General features: G+C 41.6%; 1 protein-coding gene across 3 annotated transcripts in view; it reads left to right on the top strand.

The window, feature by feature from the left end:
• The window catches only part of inpp5b (inositol polyphosphate-5-phosphatase B), a 189,972-nt gene that overhangs the window by 156,281 nt on the left and 9,094 nt on the right, over window positions 1-24,597 (top strand). For all 3 annotated transcript variants that reach the window (XM_072247158.1, XM_072247159.1, XM_072247160.1), the window contains 7 exons: window positions 2,436-2,545; window positions 8,173-8,308; window positions 11,553-11,663; window positions 14,219-14,384; window positions 16,629-16,864; window positions 23,328-23,444; window positions 23,573-23,657. In XM_072247158.1, the coding sequence (XP_072103259.1) occupies window positions 2,436-2,545; window positions 8,173-8,308; window positions 11,553-11,663; window positions 14,219-14,384; window positions 16,629-16,864; window positions 23,328-23,444; window positions 23,573-23,657 (961 nt within the window). The remainder of the gene's footprint in view (window positions 1-2,435; window positions 2,546-8,172; window positions 8,309-11,552; window positions 11,664-14,218; window positions 14,385-16,628; window positions 16,865-23,327; window positions 23,445-23,572; window positions 23,658-24,597) is intronic.

The following is a 24,597-nucleotide window of genomic DNA, read 5'->3' as shown; positions in this document are numbered from 1 at the left end:
CATATATAATTGAATTGACTTTATTACATCCTTCACGTACATGAGGAGTAAAAATCTCTGTCGTGTCTCCGTCTAAATGTGCAATGTACAATTTATAGTAATTTGTAATAAATAGTATGTACAACAGGACAGTCAATATAAAATGGAAATACAGTTGTGTATCAGCGTGAAATAATCAATCTGATGGCCTGGTTGAAAAAGGTGTCCCAGAGCCTGCTGATCCTGGCTTTTATGCTGCGGTACAGTTTCCCAGATGGTAGCAGCTGGAACAGTTTGTGGTTGGAGTGACTCAGGTCCCCAATGATCCTTCGGGCCGTTTTTACCCACCTGTCTTTGTAAATGTCCTGAATCATGGGAAGTTCACAACTGCAGATGCGCTGGGCTGTCCGCACCACTCTCTGCAGAGTCCTGCGATTGAGGGGGTTACAGTTCCCATACCAGGCAGTGATGCAGCCAGTCAGGATGCTCTCAATTGTGTCCCTGTAGGAATTTCTTAGGATTTGGGGGCCCACACCAAACTTCTTCAACTGTCTGAGGTGAAAGAGGTGCTGTTGTGCCTTTTTCACCACACAGCCGGTATGTACAGACCACGTAAGATCCTCAGTGATGTTTACACCAAGGAACTTAAAGCTATTCACCCTCTCAACCCCAAGTCCATTGGTGTCAATAGGGGTTAGCCTGTCTCTATTGCTCCTGTAGTCCACAACCAGCTCCTTTGATTTTGCAACATTGAGGGAGAGGTTGTTTTCTTGACACCATTGTGTCAGGGTGAGGACTTCTTCTCTGGAGGCTGCCTCATTATTATTTGCGATTAGGCCAATCAATGTAGTATCGTCAGCAAATTTAATTAGCAGATTGGTGCTGTTGGTGGCAACGCAGTCATGAGTAATTGATTTACTTATTTACTTTTTTTTCTTCTGTATTATGTATTGCATTGAACTGCTGCCGTTAGGTAACAAATTTCATGACACATGCCAGTGATAATGAACCTGATCCTGATTCTTATAAAGTAGTGAGGAAGTGTCCATGGGTCAATGTGCATTTAGAAATAGGGCTACTGAGACTAGTACCCATGATGGAGCTGACTAATTTTACAAGTTTCTGCTACTTACTTCGATCTTGTGCAGAAACAGGGGAGGGGTTGCTTTTTGGGGGTTGATGTTTCTGTTCCAGTTTGTTTGCGGGGGGGGGGGGGCATTGATGATTGGAATGATGTTCTTTTTTTTTTGCAGGGGGTGGAGGTGGGTTTCATGTTTCCCTCTGAATGACTTTCATGTTCTGTCTTTGTTTTGTGGCTATCTGGAGAAGACAAATCTCAAAGTTGCATAGGGATACGTGCTTTGATAATAAATGAATCTTTGAACCTTAGCCCCCCCCACCCATTCCAGTGGGTGATGCAGCCAATCAGAATGCTCTCCATGATACATTTGTAGAAATTTCCGAGTGTTCTACTTCAGTGGTCCCCAGCCTCCGGGCCGCGGACCGATACCGATCCGTGAAGCATGCAGGGGTACAGCGGTAGCCGGGATGCACCCAGCACATCTTTAAGAAAAAAGCTAAAATAAACAAGCTAATTAATTAGGTGCCGGGGGCCCCTAACGCCTCTGATCTGGGCCGACATCTACGTGCCGGGCGGCACCTAATTGATTAGCTTGTTTATTTTAGCTTCTGTCATCCAGGGAAACCATCCGACTCGCCCAGGACAGAGGACTCTGGCGAGTTGCTGTCAGCAGCCAATGTCCCTGTAGAGGTGACAAACTTAACTAATTCTACTTCACTGCTGTAACATGAACAAAGTCACCAGAGAGACATGGCTGGTAGATATAAAGTAGTCTTTTACTTAGCAAGATGAAACACAGCAGGCATCGTATTGGGGCCCTTTCAGAGGAAGACACCTGCTCGACCCAACACTACATGACATTTTATATGCTAACGTTCAAAGGACAATTCTACATGTACAATGCATTTACATAACTTTCGCATCTCCTTCTTCACTATAACAGTCCAGACAACCAAAATGAACGTTAATCCGTATTACACATAAAATGCTTTGAAAAACTCAACAGGATTTCCTGCATCTGTAGATTTTCTTGTCTTTGTTAATCTGTATTATCCAGTTTTTCAACTAACAGCTCTAGGAATCCATTGTCCAGATCTGCATTTTAAATTTAATCTACAGTCCATGTTCAGCTCTAAAGATTGGTGGCTAAAGTTCGTTGCTGAAGTTAATACGTCCTAACCCCAAAAACGCCCTAACAGTCACATTCCCCATGCAAAGTAGAATAATCTTATTTCAGTGCTACTTTATTTTATTGGTCCTTTTAAGATCAATAAAAAAACTTGTTTTTAAATGAGAAGTCACTGACATTTTTATAATTGAACACATTGCATTTGCTAAGACTGAAAACGTAAGAACTTCTATTGTTGTTATGCAGCTGACAAACCTCATGGAGAACCTACAGGTATTCCAAGGATTCAAAGAGGGAATAATCAACTTTCAGCCAACCTACAAATATGATATCGGCACAGACAACTGGGACACAAGGTAATGGATGACTTGAACTATCATTCAGAGTTGACTTTGCCATTTTTAAATTCATAAGACCATAGGATATAGGAGCAGATTTCAACCATTTGGCCCATTGGGTCTGTTTCGCCATTCCATCATGGCTGATCCTTTTTCCCTCTCAGCCCCAATTTCCTGCCTCCTCCCCATATCCCTTCACGCCCTGACAAATCAAGTATCTGTCAACCTCTGCCTTAAATATACCCAATGACCTGGCCTCCACAGCTGCCTGTGGCAACAAATTCCGCAAAATTAACCTCTCTCTGGCTAAAGAAATTTCTCCTTATCTCCGTTCTAGGAAGACACCTTGTGTTCTCTGGTCTTAGTCTTCCCCACCATAGGAAACATCCTCTCCACATCCACTCTATTGAGGCCTTTTGACATTGGATAGGTTTCAATGAGATCTCCCCTCATTCTTCTGAATTCCAGTGAGTAGAGACCCAGAGCCATCAAATGTTCCTCATACGGCAAGCCTCTCAGTCCCGGAATCAAATCTATTCAATTCTAACCGAAACTCAAATCAATTCCAACCAGGTCCTCATAATAAAAAGCAAAAAAAAAACAAGGAGCATCATTTTCCCTTCAGCACTTGTCGCAGTATTTCTCTGGTTGATTTCTCGAAGATAGTGGAAATGGTCGAGAACTGAAACAGAAAACAAAAGCACATTATTAATGAAAGAGGTTACAGCATTACACAGTGTTCTTGCTGTGACTTGCTTCCAAATGTACTGACAATCAAAATGCTTTTGCAACACAGTTTAGTCACATGATACAGTACTTAAGGGTAACATCTTTAAAGCAGCTATTGCTCACAGACGTTACATATACCACATTTGGTGTGAAATTAAAGATTAAAAAGTAAATCAGATCCAAAATACGCGTCCAGTCTCCAGTTTCTTTAATTTGACACAGTTCTCCAGATATTTTATTGTCCATCCAAGTCCAGAAGTAGCCTACTCCAAATCTCGTAGGATGTAAATATGAGCTATGTTCTTCTCTGCAGGACTAGCAGTGTATCTTCCACGTTCATAACATCTGTGTGCGGCAGCCTGGCTGTTGACACCTTCCTGTGCAGCCAGAAGAGATGCATTAGACTCGTTTTTCATTTCTTCATTGCTATTACATTTCTAAGTTGTTCCTTCGTGCGCCTTATGGCGCATCGGGCAGCAGCCTTGCCGTTTCTTTAGCGATTACCGTTTTTTTTTTTTTACCTGGCCAGGCTGCTAGCTCAACACTTAACCCAGCACGGGTGGAAAGTGCGCAAGGAGCCGGCCGGATTCGAACCCTGGCCCACTCACCTCAGAAATCCTACACCATCAGCTGGCCACATATCCAAATATTCTACAAAAATACATGCAGTATTATGTTAAATGAAAGAAAGAAAAACTTTGCCTTGTCTTTGTATTTTATTTTGAGTTCCATTTTCAAATCTGTGGAAACTGAAACAAATCCTTCAATGTGTCTTTTTTTTCATCCCCACTGCGTATTGCCTGATGTTTTGATTTTTCATGATTGGCTCTGGCAGAGCTTTAACTTAAATCTTCCAAGTTTCAGTTATATTTCATGGGACTGGCAAAGTTTCTCATCAAAGGGCGTACATTTAAGCTAGTCCCAGCAATCATATGCCTGTTCCTCTGACCGGGGTGCCTTCCTCATTGTGACCCCATGTAATCTGGGGTGTGGTGAGTGTTAAAATATCACTGCTTTTCGTCACATCTGGGTTTCTCCCTTACGGTGTCTCCCACTCTAGTATTGGTAGGTTGTGGGTATTACTGTTGTCATTGTGTCCTTGTTTTCCTTTAGTTGATCAAGTTGCCCTGCCCATTTTTCTGCACTTCCAGCCATCTGTAAGATGGTGGCGTGTGCACACGCAGCGGCCCCTCGGAGGCCAACCAAAGCCGCACCTTTCTTAGTTAAATGCGTCTTTTGTGATTGTAATGATTATATGGGACTCCAGTAAAGGCGGGTACAGCACGTCTACCGCATCAGTGAGCTGCTTGTTGTTCGGAGTAGCAAGCCAGGGTGTCATAGGAGCCGGCCGGTGGTTTGGAGAAGGGGAACGTGGGCCAGTCAGGCTGCCGGAGGAGAGTGCAGGCTGGTTGGGGGCGCCGTAGGAGAGTGCGGGCAGATTGGTATGCCAGAAGAGAGTGCAGGCCGGTCAGGCGCTGGATTGGGTTCGGAGGAGCTGACCGTGCTGCTGCCACCTACTCAAAGGCACCAGAGTTGGTGCGTGAAGATGGCGTGCAGTGAAACCATGAGTGACTGACTGGGATATTTCACTGTGTCCTTCACCTTTTGGACACTGATTGCCGTGTTTGGTGGGAAGATAGGCGGAGAGGCAGCAGTATGGTCTCGGTTGTAGCAAGGACTAGGCCTCAAGCCGCGGGCTCAATTGCTACTGCAGTCCAGGTGAGGAGACGCCAGAGGCGGTGTAGCATGGAGTCCGTGCTTGGGGGTGGCCGCTCCTGTTGATGCTGCCCTCTAGTGTTTGATTGGTGGAATGGCAGGAACCATCAATTTGTGGGACTTGATATTCAGCTACAAATGGTTTCTTACTTGGCAATTTTTTTTCTCTCTCGTTGCTTTGAATGCATGTATATGTTTTTGCACCTTGGCCCAGGGGAATCCTGTTTCGTTCATCTGTATCCATGTATAGTTTGAATGACAATTGAAGTTGATTTTGATTTGATTTCTTCTGAGGTTAGAGCTCTCACTGTCTGCTTGTTAAGTATTTGCACTAGATTGCCCCTTGGGAGAGGTATTTGTGGAAATCTAGGATACTCAAATGGAGGTCTGCCTGTGATGGTTTAGCCATCCATGGCAGTTGCTTTGTTATGTTCAAAGTGTCCTCTGCCTTGTCATTATTCTGTGGGAAGTGAGACGGTGATGGTCAGTTGCCAATCTTCTGTGAATCTCTCAAAATTGTCGGCTGTGAACTGTGGCGGTGATCTGTGGTCAACACCTCCAGAATGTCACTTCAGGCAGACTGACCTTTGGACTTGTGAATTAATCTGCCGTAGAAAAAACAGGTAGTCTCTCTGGATCTTGATGAGATCTTGATTTTTTACATATTTTCTATTCATCCTATTCAGCTCCAAGCAGTAGATGGTTTGTTGTATTCTGTAGGAACAGTCATTCACTCCCAAATGTAAGGCATGAACATGGTCTTGAAGAATATGAAGGAAAGAAGAAAGAATTTTAAACAAGAAATTAGGAATTCTAAAAGGCAGATGAGATGTCCTTGGCAAGTAAGATTAGGGAGAATCCAAAAGCATTTGAAATGTACATTATGATCAAGAAGGGATCTGTGGAAAGATTAGGTCCACTCAAAGACAATAGAGGGAACTTATGTGTTAAACCAGAGAAATTTGCATTTGTATTCAACTAGGATAGATCATGGATGATGGTGAAATTTGGGAGGGGTGTAACTTAGGGCGTGTTGATATTAAGGGGGTGATGTATATTCTGAAACATTAAGGTAGATACGTCCCCAGTGCCCGATGGAATCTATCCTAGGATACTATGGGAGGGAAAGGGGGAGATTACTAAGGTTTGGACAGAGATCTTTGCATCCTTTTTACCCACAGGTGAGGTCCCAAGAGACTGGAGAATAGCTACGGATTGTTCCTTTACAAGGGCAGCAGGACAAAAACTGGTAATGATAGACTAGTTAGCCTTGCATTATTTCTAGGGAAGTTATTGGATGGGATATACTTGCATTTGGAATACTATGCATTTATTAGGGAAAGTCAGCCTAACTATGTGTAGAGATGGTCCAATGTCACAAATTTAATTGTTTTTCGAGGAAATGAGGAATTTGATTGTTAAGGGTAGGGCAGCGCATGTTCACCACATGCAGCTACGTTTAGTAATCCTTTGACAAGGACCCTCATGGTCGGCTGATCCAGAAGATTAAGTCAGGTGGGATCCACAGTAAGCTAGTTAGTTGTATACAAAATTGACTTGGTCATGGGAAGCAGAGGGTGGCGCTGGGGTTGTGTTTCTCAGAGTGGAGGATTGTGACCAGTGGTGTTTCACAGGATTGGTGCTGGGACCTCTGTTGTTTCTGTTCTATAAATAATTTAGATGGTATGAATGGAAAGTTTGCTGACCACATGAAAATTGCTATTCAGCAGGACGTAGCTGAGTTGGAAGTTTAGCAGAGGAATCGTGGACAGAGTTTTATCCAGACAAGTATGGTCATGCATTTCAGAAGGTCAAGTGTAAGAGGTCAATTACACAGTGAATGACAGCACCTTTAAAAGCATTGATATACAGAGGGATCTTGAGGTGCAAATCCACTGATCTCTGAAAGTGGCAGTGCAAGTGGATAGTGTGCACAGCATGCTTGTTAGAGTATCAAAGTTGGGCAGACATTTTACAGCTGTATAAATAAATTTAGTTAGGCTACACTTGGACTATCGTTTGAAGTTCTGGTATCATATCATGAGAAGGATATGGAAGTTTTGGAGAGGTTCAGAAGAGATTCACCAGGATGCTGCCTAGATTGAAATGTTGGAGGCTGAGGGACAAACTAACAGAACTATATAATATTGTGAGAGGCAAAGAGAGAGCAGATAGTCAGTCTTTTTGACAGGATTGAAATGTCTGATATTAGAGGGTATGCGATTCTGGTTAGAGGGAAAATGACTTTCATGCATTTTCCAGGGTCTTATTTGAGGACTCGATGGTATAATTCTTCCCTATTTGACCAATAATATGCAAGAAATAATCTTCATTTTCATCTGCTATAAATTTTTCCTTCTATTCTCTCTATTCTGTAGGCAAGATGATTCCTCAGGAATCCAGTGCCTAGGGCAGCTCTGTCTATTACTTCACATACATTTTTATTTGAAATGTAAATTAATACAAGTGAATCACCCAGTCTGCTGTTTCTGCTTGTGTTGTCTCAATTGGGAGGGATTACATTCAGCATTCTGTAATCCAGTTCCAACACTGCTTCCTAATTGCACAGATTCATTAACCAACCTTACTGGCACCATGTCTTACTATCTTCTTTTTTTTCCCCACTATGGTACTGCAAATAGTTGATAAGTTTACATAAATACAGAGATAATATACTAATGACAAATCTTGTATGGCCGGGAAATAATGGCAATATAACTTTTTTTAATAGAAGGAATGTTCACACTAATGAAACCACTTCATTACATGACACAATTCCTAAAAGGGTGACAACAAGGAAGCAACTATTATTGTTCACTAATATTTTAAATGTTAACTTTTCCCCCATAATGTGCTGCCTTTCAGTAGGGTAGAGTTCCCAGTAATTGCATTCACCAGAAACAATTAAACTGTCCATTTAAAGAACACCTATAACATGAAAGCAAATCTTTAGAGCAATCTATAGAATAATAACTGTACAGAGGAGGGATGTTAAGGGAAATGACAAAGGCAAAATTAGTCTTTAAGGAGATCTTTAAGGCAAGAAAGAGGGAAGCTGATATGTCCAGGTGGCCATGGACATTTCTATCAGTACTTCATACCAAACTTCATTTTGTCATGATTAGGACAAGAAACCCTTCCTTAATTTTGTTTGTAGGGAAGTGTGATATTTTTTAAAGAAGTTTTTTTTTTCCACACAGTGAGAAATGCCGAGTTCCTGCATGGTGCGATCGGATTCTTTGGAAAGGAAGCAACGTCAAGCAGTTGGACTATCGGAGTCACATGGCTTTGAGAATCAGTGACCATAAACCTGTTAGTGCACTCTTTCAAATTGGGGTAGGAAATCACCTTTTCACATTCTTTCAAGTTTTATCCTTTGTCTTGATCAGTTGTAATGGAAAGAAATTATTGGAATATACTCCACGTTTACTGAAAGCAGTTTCATGTAGGTATTAAGTATCATAAAATCATGCCAAGGTTCAAGGTACATTTAATATCAAAGTATCAGTATACAACTCTTGAGATTCGTCTTCTCCAGATAGTCACGAAACAAAGAAAAGCATGGGAGCTGTTCAGAAAGAAATATCAAACCCCCACCCCACCCCACCCCACACACAAAAAAAACAAATCGCACGACAGGAAACGAGTACATGCTTTGATAATAAATGAACCTTTGACCATCAAACACCCCCACACACAAAGAAAACAAATTGTGCAAACGGTAACAATAACATTAAATCCCAAACTCCAAGCCCCCCACACACACACAAAAAGTAAACAAATTGCACAAACAACAAGATAGAATGGGCACAAACACAGAGTATATAAATATAAAACTTAGAGTCCAAGTGAACTACAGTCTAATCCATAAATCACAGATCCAGATCTTTGGTACAATCTTCTGACAGCACCAAGAGGGGGAGAGAGAGAGCATTCAAACGCAGCAAGTACTCAAAGTACTGAAAATAAAATGAAGTAAACACCGAGAAGCAACTTTTGCAGGAATGAATGGAAAGAATTTTTTATGTGGAAAAAATGTAGGGCTAATTTGCATGGTCCTGTTGCATTGATAATGATTAGGATTCACGGAAGATAACACAGTGGTTAGCTTACAATGCCGCTGTCCTGGGTTCAATTCTGCCTATGTCTGTAAGTAGTTCTCACTGTGATGGTGTGTGTTTTCTCTGTGCTCCAGCTTTCTCCCACATTTCAAAGGCATACAGATGGTTAATTGATCACATTTGTAATTGGGCCGCACGGGCTTGTTGGACTCGAAGGGATTATTACCGTGCTGTATCTCTTAATAAACTGCAAGGATTGGTAACAACCTCAGTAAATTTCTGCTTCAAACCAATATGCTTTTCAGCATAGGGGGAGGATGGTGAAGCTTGACTCTGTGGGACAGAATTGGACTCAAATCAAAGAAAGCCCGATGTACTGTAGTGGCACTTGATGCTGTGCTGTTTATGCATGAGCAACAACAGGTTATGTGATCCCTCCATTATGGGAATCTACACAAAACTGACTGGGTGCATTCATATTTTAATATGGAGACCGATATTGTACACAATGCACCCAGATGAAGTCTCAACACTGCCCAACATAATGTAGCATAAACTCTCCCTAGTTGTGTATTAACAATAAATTATAACGTTCTGTTGGCTTTCCTAATCACTTGTTCTATCTCCCTGTTTGGGTGGCGGGTTGGTGATACTCTCTCTACCCTCCACTAACGTGCAGCCAAGGTGTAGCACCTGCTTAGCCCCACACCCCTGATCAGGGTCACGTGAAGCCATAAGAGCATCCGGCGGATGGTTGTATGAGCAGCTGGTGCACATCAGAAGGTCCTGGTTATACAACCACTGGCGCCAGGCGGCCAGTCTCTGAAAAGTATTGATAATGGCTGGGACACCGGTCTTTTAAAGACACTGCTCAGAAGAAGGCAATGGCAAACCACTTCTGTGGAAAAATTTGCTAAGACCATGATCTCCCACGTCATAACACAGACCATAATGATGATGATGATACTTCCCTGTTAGTGCAGATCATCTGTCGAGAGGAAGCGAGTTCAGTAAGTGAAACAGCAGACACTGATTGTGGATAAGTGCAGCAACTGTTTATTCACAAGCAAGCAATGAAATTCTTAACTCAATGTAATCCAGACAAGCACTCAACCATGTCACCCAGACTATAGAAACTACAACACTAAACATTCAAAATACTTGTTAAATCTGTCCAAGTTACACAACAAGATTAAACAAGGGATAAACAACTACTTAACTAGGTGTGCACCTAAACGTGCTCCTCCCCCTATTAACTATGACACACCTTCCATATGGTTTCTCAGCACTGCCCCATGTCTCACAGCATGGAGTGGCTCAGAGTCATGAGAGAGAGCCTAGCACACGTGTGTTCACCTTTACGTAATGTGGAAGATCAACTTATTTACTGATCGCACGTTGCTTCCACCATGCTGGTCTATGTAACCACCTTCCTATTGGTTAGCTCCTGGTTTCTGGTCACAGGTTACGTGCTGCGAGACCTGTGACTGGTTTCCAGACTTCAGTTGTATAATACTAAACTTCGATTAGTATCTGCTGTTTCACTTACCAGACCTGTGAATCTGCTTCCTTCAACACCATGCCCCCGACCCCAGGTCGCACTGCATCTCAGAGCACTTAAGTCAACCCTTGCTGTAGTATATATATTCTCCTTTGGGTACTTGTAGTTTTGGATTAATATTTTTTATTTTAAATCTTTTTATTAATTATTATTGAAAATCAACAAAAAAATACATTGAAGTACTCAAATCAACATATCGATATGTACAATAAGAGTTAAACTATCCAATAACTGATTAATCAAGCTAAACAGTTGGATTAATAATTAGCAGGAAAGATCTGTAAGATGCTACAGGTCAAATCTTGATCTGGAGAGGTTTGCATTTGCATCAAGGAGCAGACAAGTAAATGAGAGATGGAATGTCACTACTCTTCCTTTTGGCCCACAAAGTACTTGCCAGCATTTTGTTGCTCAGCTCTGGGGAGAAAATGTTGCAAACTGCTAAGGTTAGTCAGTGTCACAGTTGTACCATATGCATGAATTTAAATATATATTAAATGCATTATCAAAATGACTTGTAGTCAGGGCATTTGTGGATTCCTGTCACAGAAGTAGCAGAGGATTGGGTTTTGGCCCGAGACGTCGACTGTACTTTTTTCCATAGATGCTGCCTGGCCTGCTGATTTCCTCCAGTATTTTGTGTGTGTTGCTCAGGTTTCCAGCGTCTGCAGATTTTCTCTTGTTGAGGATTGTACCTGATCTGCTTCAGCCTAATCCACCCTTTAAAAGGGGGATTCATGTTGAAACCATCATTTTGGATTGACTACCTTCCTCAATAATCATCAATTTTCCTTCTGTCCACAGATTCTTCCAGACTGGAGCATTTTCAGAGTTTTTTACGTGCTTTTAGATCGCCAGCATTTGTCATATTCTCCTTTAGCTTTAAGGAATAATTTTTTGGCACTTAAAGAGTAACTTTGTACTGATCAGTTCTTAAGTACAGTCCATATCTTTACAGATAAAGGTGGTCAATCAAGACTTGTACAGGAAGACCTATGAAAATATTGTTCGTACTTTAGATAGAATGGAGAATGATTCCATTCCTTCAGTGTCACTTTCAAAGACAGAGGTAAGATACTTCAATCTGTAACTTTCTTTGTGGCCAATCTTGAGTGATTTTCAGCGCAATTCAGTTTGTGTGGTATGTTGCCACACCGACATAATTAATGGTTTTCTGATAAAGTAAAATTTCCGATCTCATGGAGAAATTAGCAGACGTAGAATTCTTATTAGCCAGTAATTATTTCAAAAAGATGTGCTGTTATCTTACTGTAACACTATAAAGTCAATTTAAAGGTAAAGTTGATGGTCAACGACTTAGATTCAATGTTGTGTAGAGTTTTAAAATATACTTTTCAATTATATACTGCAGCAAAAATTGGCCAACATTTATAATCATAAGATACAGGAGCAGAAGTAGGCCGTTTGGCCCATTGAGTTTGCTCTGCCATTTCATGGGCTGATCCAATTCTTCCAGTCATCCCCACTCTCTTGCCTTCACCCCAAACCCTTTGATGCCCTGGCTAATCAAGAACCTATCTATCCCTGCCTTAAAGAAATGACTTATCTTCCAGAGCCGCTTGTGGCAACAAATTCCACAGATTTGCCACCCTCTGATTTCTCCGCATCTCAGTTCTAAATGGACGTCCTTCAATCCTGAAGTCATGCCCTCTTGTCCTAGAATCCCCTACCATGGGAAATAACTTTGCCATATCTAATCTGTTCAGGCCTTTTAATATTCGGAATGTTTCTATGAGACCCCCCCTCATTGTCCTGAACTCCAGGAAATACAGCCCAAGAGCTGCCAGACATTCGTCATACGGTAACCCATCAGGGAAAGGAAAATTAAGAAATATGGTGTATGAATTTGACAATTCGTGCTCATTTAATGAAATACATCACCAGAGGTCAGGATATCCATATTGAATGCTTTCTTAGTTTATATTTTGAACATTATTTTGAGATACAAAAGCTTTAAATCCCTCTGACTAAGTCACTCACCCACCAAACTCACTCCATTCAGTTCTAACCTTATTCCCCAACTCCGCGACCTCCTAAATATACGGACCAATTCAGTGGTCTCCACTTCTCTATCTTTATAGGCTGCAATATTTTTTTTATTAGCTGCTTGTTTCACTCTATATGTCAGTGATCTAGATGATAGAATTGATGATTTGTGACCAAGTTTGCAGATGACAGGTGGAGAGCAGGTGGTGTTGAGGCTGAGCAAGCATTGTGTCGGTAGAAGGACTCGGACAGATTTGGAGAATGGGGACGGGGGTGGCAGATGGAACCAGTGCATTTTGGCAGAAGGAATAAAAGTGTAGCTTATTTACTAAATGTGAAGCAAATTCATAAATCAGAGATGCAGAGGGACCTGGGAGTCCTAGTGCAGGAGTTCCTAGTTCCCTTAACTTGCAGGTTGAGTCAGTGGTACGGAAGGCAAATGCAGTGTTCGCATTCATTTCAAGGGGACTAGGATATAAGAGCAAGTATGTTATTTTAGCGAAATAGCACAGAATAGGTCCTTCTGGTCCTTTGAGCCAGGTTGTCCCACTTCCCCAACAAACCCAATTAACCCTATCCTAATCGTGGGACAATTTACAATGATCATTTAACCTACCCATTAGGCCTTTGGACTCTTGGAGGAAACTAGGGCATCTGGGGAAAACTCAAGCAGTTCATGGAGAGTCCTTACAGAACAGCGCCAGAATTGAACTCCAAAACCCGGATGCCCCGAGCTGCAAGAATGTTGCTCTAACCACAACACTACCTCCCGCTGGAGTTTCGAGAAATAGGAGAGGGGAGATCTCATTGAAACCTATTCAATATTGAATGGCCTAGATGGAGTGGATGTGGAGGGGATGTTTCCTATAGCAGGTGAATCTGGGACCAGAGGGCACAGCCTTGGAATAGAGGAATGTTCCTTTAGAAAAGAGATGAGGAAGAATTTCTTTAGCCAGAGGGTAGTGAATCTGTGGAACTTACTGCCACTGTCTGCATTGGAGGCCAAGTTATTGGGTATATTTAAATTAGAGGTTGATAAGTTCTTGGTTAGTCAGGGTATCAATGGTTACTGGGAAAATGTGGTTAAGAGGGATGATAAATCAGCCATTTTGGAAACATGGAGTAGACTCAATGGGCTGAATGGCCTAATTCTGCTCCTATGTCTTATGGAAATATAATCATATTGAATGGCAGAGTCATATATTCTTATGTCTATCCTTAGGCCAAACATAAATGAATTATTTGTTTTGTATTTTTGTCAAAATTGCAATGCTAGGCACATCCTGTTTTCTGTCACTGATTGATGAGGAAGGTGAATGCACCAACATAACATCTGTCAGTAACTTTCCTGCTCCTTCTTGTGTTATGAGTACTTCAAAATGCTTTCCTTTCACACAGTTATATATTGTAGAAAAATAACCAAATGAAACAGATGCAAAACTTGTACTCTCCTGCCTTTTATGGTTCAGTGGCTTGTCCCCGTAATCACCCATCAACTCTGGATTGATAAAGTGTTAACTTAAACCTTGTTGACAATTGTGGGCTTTTTTCCGTGATCATATTGCAAATCTCCATTTTTCATTGGCATTAATTTTTTAAGTTGTTCTCTCTCTTCAGTTTCATTATGAGAATGTAAAGTTCATGCAGCTCCAGGTCCAAACGCTTGTCATTGCTAACACTGGACTTGTGCCCTGTCAGTTTGAGTTCATCACCAAGTTGAATGAATCTTCTTATTGCAAACCATGGTTTAGTGCTACACCTAACAAGGGGATTTTACTCGAAGGTACGCTATATTTTATTTAAAAGTAAAAATGGTCTCTTTTTATCACCGAGCTCTGATACAGGTTTGATCTTGCATATTTGCTGGGGAACATAGCAGGCCAGGCAGCATCTCTAGGAAGAGGTACAGTCAACGTTTCAGGCCGAGACCCTTCCTGACGAAGGGTCTCGGCCTGAAACGTCGACTGTACCTCTTCCTAGAGATGCTGCCTGGCCTGCTGCGTTTTCCAGCAACTCTGATGTGTGTTGCTTGAATTTCCAGCATCTGCAGAATTCCTCTTGTTTGTGATCTTGCATATTACCCACTGCCAGAATAACTTGATGACCCTGGATTTCTAAAATATAAAAATATCCTCTATTTCTACTCCTTCAAGAGGACCACAGCCTTGTCATTGTGTTTGGAGACTTGCATGCCTCAATGACCCGGAGGGCAATGTGTGCTTTGAGTAGGGTTACCCATGTGAAACAGGTCAAAGGGTAGAGGCCGGACTAAGAGTGGTCCACCGGTCCTCCAGGTTCGGGGGTTCAACTCAGGGCTAACAACCCTGACTGGGCAATAAAAAAATTGTTATGGAAGCAATAATGAAGACTCCTACATCAGTGTGTGACAGTACCCTGGGGCGCATTAGAGAAGATGCCCAAAGGCATACAGAGATGGAGCACCTTCCTTGCTGCCCTGAGCACCAGTGGTGTAACAGGCAGCAACTAATAGCCAATATACGTCTTTTTTTCATTTGATGAAATTTTATTAGAATCATCAAAGAAGCAATGATTTGACCTTGGCTTGGAATAATAGCGGCTTGTGTTACGTCAGCTAGATTTGACACTTGTCTTCACTTTCCACATTATCTGAAGATTATAGTTAAAGTGAGACATGGGAGTCTGCAGATGCTAGAATCTGGAGCAACAAACAACTCATTGGGTTGAGTAGCATCTGTGGGAAGAAAGGAATATTGATGTTTCAGACTGAAATCCTCTATCAGGGAAAACATTGACAATTCCATTCCCCGCCCCCCCCCCCCCCACCCCCACCACAGGTGCTGCTCGACCTGCTGAGTTCCTCCAAAAGGTTGATGGTTAAAGTGAGGTTATCCTGTAGATATCCATGACTGACTAACATCTGCATCTAGCCAGTGGCATTACCAAGACTCACAGTATTCTAACCTTCCTTCTCTCCAGTTGTTCAAAAATCTGGAGCACCTGCGTTCAGCGTGGGCAGCGCGGTAGTACAGCAGTTAGCGTAACACTATTACAGCGCCAGTGACCCGTTGTGGCATGCCTGTCCTAGCATGCAAATGCAGGTCTGGTGGACTGGGTGGATGAGATCTACCGTGAGGTCCAATGATCAGGAAGGTGATGTATAGAGACCGAAGGTGACACAGTCATCCGCTGCAACCGAGGAAGACCCCAGTTTGTGACGCTGGACCCAGGCGTCTGAGGTGGAGAGAGCAGAACTGCCCCAGTTCAACGGCTTTCCCACTCTCCTGTACAGGTTTCCTGTACTCGTCACACACAGTTGACAATCACCAACCCAGGTTCAGTTCCACCACTGTCTGTGTGTGTTCTCAACATGACCTCTTGGGTCTCCTTCAGGTGCTCCAGTTCCCTACACTTTCCAAAGACATATGTGTAAGTTAGTAGGTTAATTGTTCACATGGTGTGATTAGTTAACGCGGGCTCATTGAGCTGGAAAAGCCTGTTACCATCCTACCAAGTGAAATCGGAACCCAAAATAGTACAAACACGTAACATCATCATGAATTGAAAATGAGCAAGTTTGTTTAATGTTGACCACATACCAGATCTGCTTCAGGAATAATATTTTGAATTAATTTCTTTTTAAATGAAATTGGTCTTTTCATACTCCATGTTAAACAAATAGCTGGTACTGTGAAATTCAGAGAATGCTAGTAATAGAATTACAGAGAAGAAAAGCAAGTCCTGCATGGTTGTTGGACTCCAAGCTCTAGACATAAATACAGATTGTATTTTTATAACATATTGATCCTAATTATCTGCTCTAAATTAGCATTCAGTTATTCATCGTTTCAACATTATGGTTTGTGTTCACTGAGACTGAATCACAGGAAAAAACTGCACTTGATTAAAATCTGTACTTTGAGTCTTTCAAGATAGACAGGGAGGTGTGCATCTGTTCTAAAATTCTGGAGAGAGGTTTTGCAATGATTAGTTAGCTTATTGTTGAAGTGAATGAAGTGACTCAGTAAGGGTTTTGCTTACTTTTTAGGGGACAGAATGGAAATTGAATTGGAAGTTTATGTGAATAAAACAACTGCTCTGTCTTTAAATATGGGAGAAGGCCGCATCGAGGATATTTTAATCTTGCATCTACGGCGAGGGAAAGATTACTTTCTGGCCATTTCGGGAAATTATCTACCGAGTTGCTTCGGATCTTCATTGAATGCACTTTGTTGCATGAAGGAACCAATTCGCGACGTCTTACCTGAAAGAATACACGAACTGGTGAGTAGATGAACCTGAAATCTAAAATTTCTACAACTCTAAGACAATCGACTGGGCTTGCTTTAAAAAAAAATTACCTTTGAAGTGTCTTCCCACTCTTTTTCATTAATGGAAACTTTTTGTCACTGACCTAGTAGATTGGATTTCAGGACTCACTCCAAGATATGATCACATAATCATAGAGGGCACTTCTGTGCGGTACTAAGGGAATTTATGGCATCAGAGGTCCCACCTTTCAAGCGAACATAGAACATAAAAGAGTACAGCACAGGAGCAGGCTATATGCTCCTCAGTATTGTGCCGAACCAGCTGAAAAGCAAATCAAAAACAACCAAACACTAAACCCTCCTACCTAAACCATGTCCATATCCGTCCAGCTTCCTCACACTCACGTACCTATCTAAATGTCTCTTAAAAGCCTCTAATGTATTTGTCTCTACCACCATACAGGTATCCACAACTCTCTGAGTAAAAAAAAAAATTACCCCTCACATCCCCCTTGAACCTACCCCCCTCATCTTCAATGCATGCTCTCTGGTATCAGACATTTCTACCCTGGAAAACCAATACTCCCTGTCTACTCTGTCTGTGCCTCTCATAATCTTATAAGCCTCTGTCAGATCTCCCCTCAGTCTCCGACGCTCCAGAGAAAATAACCCAAGTTTCTCCAGCCTCTTGTGATAGCACATGTCCTCTAAACCGGGCAGCAACCTGGTAAACCTCTTCTGCGCCCTCTCCAAAGCCTCAACATCCTTCCTGTAGTGGTGCATCCAGAACTGGACGCAGTACTGCAGGTGTGACCTAACCAGAGTCTTGTGGGTAAAATATTGAAAAACGAGCTGGTGTTTGGCAAAAGCTGATGCCTCCAGTACAGATAACCTGCTGGTTTAGCACACTGCTAATTGCAAAAGTTTCCTTTTCAAAAACAGCTTTTGTCTGCATTAGCACTAACTTTTAATGTTGTAAAGCGCTTTGGTGACTTTTGGAGAGAACAGATGTAGAATTACAAACACAAAATAATCTGCAGATGCTGTAAAAGATCAAAGCAACACTTTCAGTACGCTGGATGAACTCAGCAGGTCAGGCAGCATCAGTCAGAAACGATGATTCAACGTTTCGGGTCGGAACCCTTCGTCAGGACTGAAGAATGAAAGATGGGGAAGGATTTGAAGAATGCTTGTAGCGTCAGTTGAAAGACCAGTAATTTGAAAGACAAAGGGATGGGGGAGGGGAAGCATTGACGTCATAGCCCTGAAAACAATGGGTAGTGGAAGAAGGAGGCGGAACCATGACGGAACCACCGCCGCCTCCTTCTACTACCCATTGTTTTCAAGGCTATGACTTCTATGTAGAATTACAACCGGATTTGTTGACAGTTCCTTCCCCATCTTCCCCCCCCCCCCCCCAACAGATGCTGCTCAACCTGTTAAGTTCCTCCAGCAGGTTGTTTGTTGTTGCAGGTTCCAGAGCCTGCAGTCTGATGTGTGTCCAGCAAAAAAAAAATCATGACTGAAAAACAAACTACAAAATCAGATAGCATCTGTGGAGGCAAAGGGGTGGTAAACGTCTTAGGCTGAGTCTTCATCAGTTCTGAGAGTGGAAAGGGGAGATGGCTGGAATGAAGAGTTGAAAGTGGGTGGGGGTGAGGTAGGAACTGGTAGGCAATGGGTAAAACTAAGTAAGGAGCGATGAAACAGTATATCTGGATATATTGTCCCGTCATATAATCTGGAACAATGTACAGTATAATGGGACCACGAAGGATATTGGGACTACGAAGGACATAGGCACCACTAGACCTTACTGGGAAATTATTTGGCACAAGTGGTATATGTTAAAGGGTTGCTGCTGATGGCACAAGGTTACTGATTCACTTGTGGGTCCACCAGGGCAAAATTCACCTGAGACTCGAGTTAGAACCTACAGAATGTCGATCAGACAAACAACATAATGTTTCTGGCTTTTGTGTAAGGCAAAGAAGGTAATTTCACTGTAAAATATTCTCTATGGAGAATTCCCCCCAGGATCAATAAAGTATGACTATGGAGAAGTAATTGAAGCCTCTTCACTTCTAAATATGAAAGGCTGACATTATACACTCAATGGCCAATTTACTAGGTACACCTAGTAATGCAAGTATCCAATCAGCCAATTGTGTGGCAGCAGCTTAATGCATAAAAGCACGGAGACATGATCAGGAGGTTCAGTTATCGTTGAGAACTAACATCAGAATGGGGAAGAAGTCGTCATCTCACAACCAAGGGGTGCTGGAAATCCAAGCAATACCTACAAAATGCTGGAGGACCTCAGCAGGTCTGGCAGCATCTATGGAAAAGAGTAAACCATCAAGACGCTTACTCTTTTCCGTAGATGCTGCCTGACCTGCTGAGTTCCTCCAGAATTTTGTGTGTGTTACAAGAAGTAGTCATCTGCTAGGTTGTGCAGATGAGGCCTAAAAAGATAGATGGTGTCAATTTGCATATACACAGTGGATTTCAGAAAAATGAGAAGTGACCGAATTAAGGACTAAACTGTTTTGAATCAGCATCCATGCACAATGCTGACAGCATTTCCGTGAAGGAGCCTGTCTTCTGCAAACGTGCCAGTGATCAAATTTGGTCAGGCCATGGAGCTGTTCTAAAGGCCTTGGTTATCTATTTTCAAGGAACAATATTAAAAGGATATAGAATTTGAGTTGAGAGTGTGTGGCTTCATTTGAACAATACAGGCATAATTAGGAGTTCGGGCCACCATTTTCCTGTTGCAGGTAATTCCATGTGCAAAGGGAAACAGATTACAGAAGTTGCTTGAGTCTTATGGGAATTGCACTTCAAAGTCAACAAGAACAGCTATTACATCACTGCTAACTACAAAATCCAGATCATTGTTACATTTCTTACTGCAGTCTGTCTTCATATTGTATTTATGATTCTTCTTTTATCCTTCCCATTATTGCTTTCTCCTTAATTTCCTCACTCTGCTAGTTTTCCTGTATTCTTCCACCTCCAGATCAAGATTATGAAGGACTTGTAACCTGGCTGCATTAATGATGAGCAGCAAACAATGTGCTGGATTATCTCTGTGAGTCATTTCTCCAGGGATGCAGTGGTGGGGAGAATAGTAGGTGGCAGTCTTTTGTGTCTTCATTTCTCTTCTATCCTTCAGTTTGAATGGAGGTGTGCACTGTTGATATGTACACTCAATGGCCACTTTATTGTAGTCTTCATCTGCTGTAGCCCATCCGATTCGACATGTTGTGCTTCAGAGATGCTCTTCTCCACATCACTGTTGTAACGTGTGGTTGCTTGACTTACTGTCACCTTCCTGTCAATTTGAACCAGTCTGGCCGTTCACCTCTGACCTCTTTCATCAACAAGGTATTTTTGTCCACAGAACTGCTGTTCACAGGATGTTTTTGGTTCTTCTCACAAATCTCTGTAAACCCCAGAGACAGTTGTGCACGAAAATCCCAGGAGATCAGCAGTGTCTGAGATACTCAGACCACCCTGTCTGGCACCAACAATCATTCAACAATCACATTTCTTCCCCATTCTGATGTTTGGTCTAAACAACAACTGAACCTCTTGACCATGTCTGCGTCCTTTTCAATATCAGAATCAGGACCAATATCACTGGCACATCTCATGAAACTTATTATTTTGCGGCAACAGTATTTTACAATGCATAATAATAAAAATAATAAATTACAATAAGAAATGTATATTAAAAATTAAATTATTATAAATAGTGCAAAAAAGGAACAAAATATTAAGATAATATACATGGGTTCGTTCAGAAATCTGATGGTAGAGGAGAAGAATTTGTTCCTAAAACATTGAGTGTGTGTCTTCGGGCTCTTGTACCTCCTCCCTGATGGTAGCAATGAGAAGAGGGCATGTCATGGGTGATGAGGGTCCTTAATGATGGATGCTGCCTTTTTGAGGCATTGCTTTTTGAACAAGTCCTCAATGCTGGGGAGTCTAGTGCCCATACTGGATCTGGTTGAGTTCACAACTATCTGCAGCGATTTGCGACTGCAATCCCCCCCCCCTCCATCCCAAATGGTAACGCAGACCGTTAGAATGCTCTCCGTGGTACATTGTAGAAGTTTGTAAGCGTCTTTGGTGTCTCTTCAAACTCCTAATAAAATATTATAGCCGCTGTTATGCTTTCTTTGTAATTGCATCAAATGTTAGGCCCTGGATAGATCATCAGAGATGTTGACACCCAGGAACGTGAAACTGCTCACCCTTTCCACTGCTGATCCCTCTATGAGGACTGGTGTGTGTTCCCTCAACTTCCTCTTCCTGAAGTCCACAATCAATTCCTTGGTCTTACTGACGTTGAGTGCACAGTTGTTGATGCGACACCTCACAAACAGCTGATCTATTTCACACCTGTTCGCCTCCTTGACAACGCCTGCAATTTGTGTCAGCGGCAAATTTATAGATGACAATTGAGCTGTACATTCCTGGGTGTAGAGAGAGTAGAGTACTGGGCTAAGCATGTATCCTTGAAGTGTATTAGTGTTGATTGTCAGCAAGGAAGAGATGTTATCTTGATCTGTACTGACTGAGGTCTCCTGATGAGGATGTCAAAAATTTAATTGCAGAGGGGATACAGAGGCCTAGGTTTTGGAGTTTGTTGATTAATACTGAGGGTATGATTGTAATGAACGCTGAGCTGTAATCAACAAACTACAGCCTAATGTAGATAGTACTATTGTCCAAGGAACTGATAGTAGACTTTAGGAGAGGGAAGCCAGAGGCCCATGAGCCAGTAGTCATCAGAGGTGAAGAGTGTCAGTAACTTTAAATTCTGGAGTGTCACTAACTCAGAGGACCTGTCTGGACCCATCATATAAATATAATTACAAAGAAAGCACAACAGCGCCTGTACTTCCTCAGGAGTCTGAGGAGATTCGATATCTCATAAAGAACCTTGGCAAACTTCTTTTAGATGGGGGGTGGAAAGTGTGCTGACTGGCTGCATTGTTCCCTGGTATGGGAACACCAGTGTCTTTGAGCAGAAAACCCTATGAAAGGTAGTGGGGAAAGCTCTCCCAACTATTGAGCACATCTGCATGAACTGTTACCGTAGAAAAGTAGCGTCCATCATCAAAGATACTCACCACCCAGGCCAGGCTCTTTGCCATGAGGTAGAAGGTACAAGAGCTTCAGGACTTGCAGCACCAGGTTCAAGATCAGTTACTACCCTTCAACCATCAGTCTTCTGAACAAAAGGGGGTAACTACACTCGTTCTACTTCTGGTGTTACCAAAACCAATGGTCTCACTTTAAGGACTCTTTATCTTGTGATTTCATGCTCTTGTTATTTGTTGCTATTTCTTTATATTTGCACTTGCACAGCTTGTTACCGTCGATCTTGTTTACAGTTACTATTCTATAGATTTGCTAAGTATGCCCACAGAAAAAGAACCTCAGAGTTGTATGTATTCTGAAAATAAATTTTGCTTTGAACTTTGATCCGAGACCAAATGGAGAGCCAGTAAGATTGCATCTGCTGTAGACCTATTGTGGCGATAGGCAATTGCAGTGGGTCCAGGTCCTTGCAGTTTTATAAATTGAGTTACTGCCACATGATTGGCTGATTAGATATTTGCATTTAAAAGGAGATGTACAGGTGTAGCTAACAAAGTTGCCACTTAGTATATATGGACGAGACATACAGGATGTACACATGTCAAATATTGATATGTTTATCAACTCATGTTTATATGATTAACTCACAACAAAACATAGTAAATAACTCCTGAGATTTAAAAAAATACTGCTGGGCAGTAAGGTTAACCATTGTGCTATAAAAGAAGTCAATATATTTGCACATACATCAAGAAATGCGAGTTGAAAAAGATGGAAATTGATGAAATTTGTTGTTTTTTTCGCACTCTGTGTTTATATATCTAATTTTTACCTACATAAGTTCTGTAAGACTGAATTTTATTCCTTATCTCAGGTTTTTGAGTAGTGATCTTTGAATTCTATAAGGGTAAACTTATGCAATCAGAACAGCTGTAATGTAGGGGTCACCTTTACTTATACAACGACTCCAGGCTGCTGGTTCACAGTGGGAAGCCAGTTAAGAAATTCACCTTGAAAACTGGCAAGACAATCTCTTCAACTAATACTTGTACAATGATACTTTATCAAAGAATGTAACATTATTTCAACTTAATTAAAACAACAACCCTTTTACTTCTGCCTACAATGCCGTTAGAATTCCCATGCCTATAGACTGCACACTGTGAGGAAATTGCCTTTGACAGAAAAAGACCCCTTTGTAATCATCTCCACTTATTGATTTTATGGAGGAAAAGAGGAAAATATTCCAATACAGGCAGTATGCTAGGATTGCAAGTCCACTGAATATGGGTAGACTTTAGTTATTTTTATTCAAGTATAAAAGATGCATTTTATTTACAATGCAAATTGTTTACCCATAGGAAAGAAGCGCAATGGAGAACAAATATATCAACTGCTTTCCAAATGAAGTGGAACTTGATATGCCGAAAGAAATTTGGATGATGGTCGACCACCTGTATCGCAATGCATCACTCCAGGTTTTATTGTGAAAACAAGTTCACTGTAGTAACAATTCCAAAATGATTCTTGATTTATATCCTTAATTTTTCATCCTGTCTTATGTGGTGTGCCTTTATTGACTCATTAATGCTGTTATTATTTGTAGGGAGATTTGTTCCAGCAACCGGGACTGAAGTCAGAATTTGAGGAGATAAGAGACTGTTTAGATACTGGAATACCAGAGTTTCTCCGTATCCTTTTCTAATTCGTAATTATGTTTTTATAGTGATTTGCAGATATCATTGTATTTTGAGTACTGAACAACAGCCAATAATTGATACATCAAGACAGCAGAGTGTAAAAGACGTGCAGCAGAAAAGAGCAATTACGGAAGTTATTCTCTTTCATTAAACATATTAACAAGATCCTAACTGCACTCTTTGGGACCCCAAGGAAGAAAATAATTGTGAGATGTTTTTCAACAGTTGGGGCTTTATCAGTCTGTGATTTTCTATAGCAGTCTACATACCATAGGTAGTTTCTTATGTCAGTTGGATTGTTTGATCCTGGACTCCCTTTTGTTCTTTGAACTTCTGAGTCCTGTGAAAAGATTGCAGTTCTTTTGTTTCCAAGTCCTCGGTACCTGCCTTCATCAGAACCAGAATCCGGTTTAATATCACTGGCAAATGTCATGAAACTTGTTGTTATGTGGCAGCAGTACATTGCCATACATAATAATAAAACATAATTATTATTGTAAGCTGCAGTGAGAAGTATATGTATTAAAAAGTTAAATAAGAGAGGGGAAAAAAAGTAGTAGTGTTCATGGGTTCAATGTCCATTCAGAAATTGGATGGCATAGGGGAAGAAACTGTTTCTGAATCATTGAGTGCATGTCTTCAGGCTTCTGTACCTCCTTAATGATAGCAATGAGAAGAGGGCTTGTCCTAGGTGATGGGGATGGGGCTTAATGATGGACACTGCTCTTTTGAGGCATCACTCCTTGAAGATGTCTTCGGTGCTGTGGAGGCTAGTGCCCGTGAGCTGACTGAGTTTACAATTCCCTGTGGCTTATTTCGATCCCTCATACCAGATGGCAACGCAGCCACCGGCAGCCCCTTTGATTTAGATTAGCTTCTTCTGAGGGAAAAAAACCAGTGCAATTAAGCACAAAAGCTGTTATTTATTCAC

The sequence above is a fragment of the Mobula birostris genome, chromosome 30 (assembly GCF_030028105.1).
Source record: "Mobula birostris isolate sMobBir1 chromosome 30, sMobBir1.hap1, whole genome shotgun sequence".
NCBI lineage: Eukaryota > Metazoa > Chordata > Chondrichthyes > Myliobatiformes > Myliobatidae > Mobula > Mobula birostris.
The sequence above is the reverse complement of the archived record's forward strand: the minus strand, read 5'-3'. Positions and strand labels throughout refer to the sequence as shown.